This window comes from Quercus lobata, chromosome 7 (assembly GCF_001633185.2).
Source record: "Quercus lobata isolate SW786 chromosome 7, ValleyOak3.0 Primary Assembly, whole genome shotgun sequence".
Classification (NCBI taxonomy): Eukaryota; Viridiplantae; Streptophyta; class Magnoliopsida; order Fagales; family Fagaceae; genus Quercus; species Quercus lobata.
The window spans coordinates 4,925,171-4,931,170 of NC_044910.1; the positions used below are offsets into that span (position 1 = coordinate 4,925,171).

General features: G+C 40.2%; 1 protein-coding gene across 1 annotated transcript; it reads left to right on the plus strand.

Annotated features, from left to right (window-relative positions):
• Positions 1-1,504: 1,504 nt before the first annotated feature.
• On the plus strand, positions 1,505-5,736 carry LOC115954238 (protein QUIRKY). The gene is made up of 3 exons (XM_031072146.1): positions 1,505-3,617; positions 3,884-5,005; positions 5,182-5,736. The coding sequence occupies exons 1-3, from the start codon at positions 1,930-1,932 to the stop codon at positions 5,471-5,473; spliced, it is 3,102 nt and encodes a 1,033-aa protein (XP_030928006.1). The 5' UTR covers positions 1,505-1,929; the 3' UTR covers positions 5,474-5,736.
• The last annotated feature ends 264 nt before the right edge of the window (positions 5,737-6,000 follow it).

A 6,000-nucleotide genomic window follows, 5' to 3' on the forward strand; every position in this document is an offset into this window, starting at 1 on the left:
CAAAGGCCATGGAGGCTGCTGTACTGTTTGCAAGGGACTTAGGTGTTCAGGACATTACATTTGAGGGGGACTCGCTGCAAGTCTGCAACTTCTTGGCTGGGAGCACAGTAGTACCACCTGCTGTGGCTAATGTTCTGGAAGGCATTCGTTTCCATCTTCAATTCTTTCGCAGTTATGTTTTTTCACATGTAAAAAGGGCAGGTAACAAGCCTGCCCATCTATTGGCACAGCATGCTAAATTTGTTTCTAGTTATGAGGTATGGGTTGAGGAAACCCCCAGTTTCTTAGAAACTGTTATTGCCTCTGATGCATCTGGTTTGTATTTGTTTTTCTCAAAGGTCCATGAAGGATGACATTGTTGATGCATCAAACTCCATGCTAATTTATTAGTTCAAATACATTAAGTCAAGCATGACAGTGTCCTAAAGTGCAGCTTTAAGAAGAAAAAAAACATCTCCTTTTCTTTCCTTTAGGTCATATTATATTGATAATTTTGAATACTTATGTGTAGGTATATGTATAGAATTATTTTATGATAGGCTAGCAAATGAATTTTATAAAGGATCATCTCTACAACATCTGTGAGATTATTTAAGTAGGTAGTCAACTAATTATAACCGAATTGAAGGAGGCTTTGGAACCGAGTATGATTTAGATCACTACTAATTTTGGCCATCTGCATCAATAACTGGCATGGCATATATATATACACAACCATTATTGCTTTCAGCCTAACACCCAAATTTGCATACTAGAAAATGCAAATTGTGGAGAGGACAGGGTTAGACACAAGTCTTTATTGGTATTTTATTATGATGAGGGCCTAAAGTGAAAAAACAAACACAATAAACAATCTTTTAATGTGTACACATGTGATTAATATTAACAATTTATTACTAAGAAATTTATACACTCATCCTAATATTTATATTTTACGACAAAACCTGCATGGGTTTTATCATTTACCACTACAAAAAAAAAAAAAAAAAAATCAATACATCAATACACTTGCATAATAGAGCAAGATGTCTTCTGAAAAATTAAAAATAAAATTCAAAACAAACTTAATATGATTGCAAAAATGCTCTGTTTTATTCGTGAGTCCAACCATCTTACTTGGTAATAAAATAGTGTTTATGCAGCCAACCCCACATGCATACACACTACTGTTCTTATCAGGCCAAGATTTCTTGAAGTATGTGAAAGCAGGTAGCTAGTGCCTACTGACCAAGGGGTGATCTTTTGTCAAATTAAAAAGCACTCATAGTCGGTGACACACTTAAGTTATCTTTGGAAAAAGCTTGCATGTTCATACATTGTCCATCTCTGGTGGCATTCTTCTTCTTAAAGTATGAGAAAAGAGTGGTAAATAGCTAGTGGCTACTGACTAGGGTCTTGACAACTTTTGTCAAATTAAAAAGCAATGTTGTCTTGGATAACAAAAACCATAGTCGGTGACACAAAATCTAGTCATTCTTTGGAAAAAAGCTTTGCAGATTTGTCCATCTCTCGTTGGAATTGAAGTTACCAATTGATGCCAACCGGTTATATCTATAAGAGATGGCCAAAAGAAAAAGGTAAAAATTGAGAGGCGAGAGAGAATCTTCAGTGTCAAAAGGAAGTAATATCCTAATCAATAAGCAAAGACTAAAGCTGTTTCCACACCAAGTTTAGCACCTTTAATTGTTTCTTTTCTCATCTATTCTATACACACCTTTTGCACTATTTCTTACCCCAAAACCAAGAAAAGAATTCCAATATTGAACACTACCAGGACACACCCCCTGTGTTTTTCTTTTTCATAGTCTCTCAAAACTCACATACCAGATCATGCCATGCGAGAGTAATGGTAGCACAATAACACAAAGAAGAACACAACAACAGGGCTTGCTTTGAAGCTCCCACATATTACTACATCTCTCAATCAAGATGGTTCGGAAGCTGATAGTTGAAGTGGTGGATGCCCGGAATCTGATGCCAAAAGACGGTCACGGCACGTCTAGTCCTTACGTCCAGGTCGACTACTACGGGCAGCGAAAGCGAACAAAAACAGCAATTTGCGAACTGAACCCAACATGGAATGAGGTTCTGGAGTTTAACGTGGCCAAGCCCTCCGACGCCCAAGTGTTGGGAGACCTGTTGGAGGTTGTCATTTACCATGACAAGAACCATGGACCAACAACGAGGAACAACTTTCTCGGTTGGATACGCTTGGATTCCACACAGCTTTTCGTTAAGAAAGGCGAGGAGGCCTTGATATATTTCCCTTTACAGAAGAAGAGCTTGTTTTCTTGGATTCAAGGTGACATTGGTCTCAAGATTTATTATGTCGATCATGATGAGAACGAGGTCGTCCCACCACCGCCACCTCCAGAGCCTGAAAAAAAGCAAGAAGAACCGCCAGCTGTGGCAGCCCCACCACCACCTGAACCAGCTCCTGCGCCACCTGGTGCTGATGGAGAGAAGCCTAATGAAGAGCCACCTGCTGCTGCTGCTGAAGCTGAAGCTGAAGCTGCAGCGGCGCCACCACCAGAGAATGCGGAAGCTGAACCTGAGAAGCCAACAGAATCATCTCAGCCTCCTCCTCAACCAACAGTGGAAGAGTCCACGCCTCCAGAGGTGGACTCTTCCACTGTTGGAGGCGTGGAAGAGCCCACGCCTCCAGATGATCCCGTCATCGAAATGATGCCAGCATCTGTTTCTAAATCAATGCCCGAAGTGAGAATCGCAGGTCCACAACCAATTAAGAGGCCATTTACAGGACATGGAAGCAACTTTACTCCATTGGATCCAACAGAAAGTATGACAATAGAGAAGTCCTCATTCGATCTCGTCGAGAAGATGCACTACTTATTCGTTCAAGTGGTGAAGGCAAGGAAACTCCCCAGCATCGTGAACCCAATTGTCAGAATTGGGGTCTCGGGAGGACACAATGCTCAGTCCAACCCTGCTCGAAAAAGTCCTAATTTCTTCTTTGAGTGGGATCACACATTTGCTTTCGGCCGCAACTCCCCGGATTCTTCCTCCACCTTAGAAGTCTCCGTGTGGGACTCAGTACACAACACTTTCTTAGGTGGGATTTGCTTTGATGTGACGGAAATCCCATTGCGGGACCCACCGGATAGTCCATTGGCTCCACAGTGGTACAGGTTGGATGGGAATGAGACCCACTATCCAGGTGAGCTCATGCTTGCCACTTGGATTGGCACGCAAGCTGATGAGGCATTCCCTGATGCAACAAAGAGTACTGACTGCCGTAACAATGTGAACTCAAGAGCAAAAGTGTACCAATCTCCAAAGTTGTGGTACCTCAGAGCTACTGTTGTAGAAGCTCGAGACATTCTTGATCTGCCATTGAAAGATTTGTCATTCCAAATCAAAGCACAGTTGGGAATTTTCCAAGTGTTGAAAACCAAAGTCTCTGTCACACGCGATGGCTCACCGTTGTGGAACGAAGACTTGCTATTTATAGCTGCCGAGCCATTCAGCGATTACTTAATCTTTTTCCTTGAAATGCGGCAATCTAGTAAAGCACCACCGGTAACCATTGGCATTGTGAGGATTCCAAATGCGGCCATCGAAAGGCGTGTGGACGATCGAAAGGTGGCGTCCCACTGGTATTGTTAGAATTATGTGCTCTCATAAACTAGTTTTATGAATTTTTATTTTCACATACATTATTGTTATGGATATTTTCATCGACAAGTGATTATCACACACTTATTAATGTTTATTGTCTTATCAAGCATTCAATTTTGGATATGATGTACACTATATAAGTGTGTGACAAAAAATTTCTATTTTCATTATTGAAATGTTGCATGTAGTGTTACCTATGTAGAAAAAACATGTTGATGCTGATATTGCTTATGCAAACTATTAGGTTCAACTTAGAGGCCCCAAACAACGATGAGAAGAGGGCGATGTACAAAGGTAGAATCCATCTCCGCTTGTGCTTCGATGGTGGCTATCATGTGATGGATGAGGCTGCGCACCTATGCAGCGATTACCGTCCTACTGCAAGGCAACTATGGAAGCCCCCTGTAGGTACAATCGAGCTTGGTATCATTGGATGCAAGAGTTTGATACCGATGAAGACGATGGGAAAAGGTAAAGGCTTTACAGATGCATATTGTGTTGCTAAATACGGATCAAAATGGATACGTACGCGTACCATTTCCGACAGCTTGGAACCCAAGTGGAATGAGCAGTACACATGGAAGGTATATGATCCATGCACTGTGTTGAGTGTTGGAGTTTTTGATGATAGCTCAGGAATATTATTCGAAACAGACAGTACTTCTAAACCTGATTCTCGTATTGGAAAAGTTCGAGTGCGTATTTCTACATTGCAGACTGGTAAAGTGTACAGAAACTTGTATCCATTGCTGGTTTTGTCCAATTCTGGAATGAAGAAAATGGGAGAGTTGGAGATTGCAATTCGGTTCACGCGTGCAGCTTCAAATTTGGATATTCTTCACGTGTACTCTCAGCCTTTGTTGCCATTGATGCATCATATAAAGCCACTTGGGATGGTTCAGCAAGAGATGTTGAGGAACATTGCAGCTAAGACCATAGCAGTACACTTGTCAAGATCAGAACCGCCGGTTAAACGCGAGGTTGTGCTTTACATGTTGGATGCAGACTCACAAGGTTTCAGCATGAGAAAAGTACGTGTAAACTATTTTAGGATCATCAATGTGATTGTTGGTTTCATGGATATCATCAAATGGGTGGAGGAGATTCGTACATGGAGGAGTCCGATGGCCACAATTCTTGTACATGCATTGTTTGTGATGTTGGTGTGGTTCCCTGATCTAATTGTGCCCACATTAGCATTTTATGTGTTTGTAATTGGGGCTTGGAACTATAGGTTTAAGTCAAGGGAGCCACTTCCACATTTTGATCCTAAGATTTCACTGGTTGATGGTGTGGACCGTGATGAGCTAGATGAGGAGTTCGATATGGTGCCAAGTAATAGGCCAAATGAGGTTGTGCGCATGAGGTACAACAATTCTACATGTACAATATTTTCATAACAAATTTATAACTATATTTTTTGAGTCGTTAATGATTCTTATTTGGATTCATTTCTAAATTTAATTATCTATCATTTACAACTCAAGCTACCTCATTTTTGTGGAAAAAAAAAATTGTAACTCTTAGACTTATTGGTGGCAGGTATGATAAGCTACGCACGGTTGGGGCACGTGTACAGAGGATATTGGGAGATATAGCTTCGCAAGGTGAACGTGTGCAAGCGTTGGTGACATGGAGGGACCCTCGTGCAACTGGGATATTTGTTGGGTTGTGTTTTGTGGTGGCCATGATAATGTATATGGTGCCGTCGAAGATGGTGGCAATGGCGTTTGGGTTCTATTATTTGCGCCATCCCATATTTCGTGATCGGATGCCATCACCAGCTTTGAATTTTTTCAGGAGGCTTCCTTCGCTTTCTGATCGAATTATGTAGCTAAGTTGATATTTATTTGATAATCAGAAAAATCTTATTGCACGTTTGCTATTACACCTCCGTACACACTCCATTTTGAAATCATGTTTTTAAAACAATATTTCAATTAAAATTGCGAAATTGTATTTTCATGATTTCATAATTTTAACTGAAATTGAGTTTAAAACACGATTTCAATTCATGTGGTAGTATGTGTACGGTGAGTGTGTAACTATCATTACTCTTTGATAATAATGGAAAGGCAAGGCATGCATGTTTTCACATTTCCCTATACTAAATTATCTAGTTGTAGTTTTGTCAAAAAAATAATTAATTGAGCTCTTTAATTTCACAATTTTAATTGAAATCGTGTTTTAAAACACGATTTCAATTCATGTGGTAGTATGTATATGGTGAGTGTGTAAACTATCATTACTCTTTGATAATAATGGAAAGGCAAGGCTTTCCCTATACTAAATTATCTTGTTGTAGTTTTGTAAAAAAAAAATTAATTGAGCTCTTTAATTTCTTCTTCGTTTTTCTGAATT

Excerpts from the sequence above, each read along its gene's own strand:
- LOC115954238 (XM_031072146.1), top strand. The coding sequence starts at position 1,930 with ATGGTTCGGAAGCTGATAGTTGAAGTGGTGGATGCCCGGAATCTGATG. Across the intron at positions 3,618-3,883 it reads CGAAAGGTGGCGTCCCACTG|GTTCAACTTAGAGGCCCCAA; the intron begins GTATTGTTAGAA and ends GCAAACTATTAG. Across the intron at positions 5,006-5,181 it reads AATGAGGTTGTGCGCATGAG|GTATGATAAGCTACGCACGG; the intron begins GTACAACAATTC and ends TATTGGTGGCAG.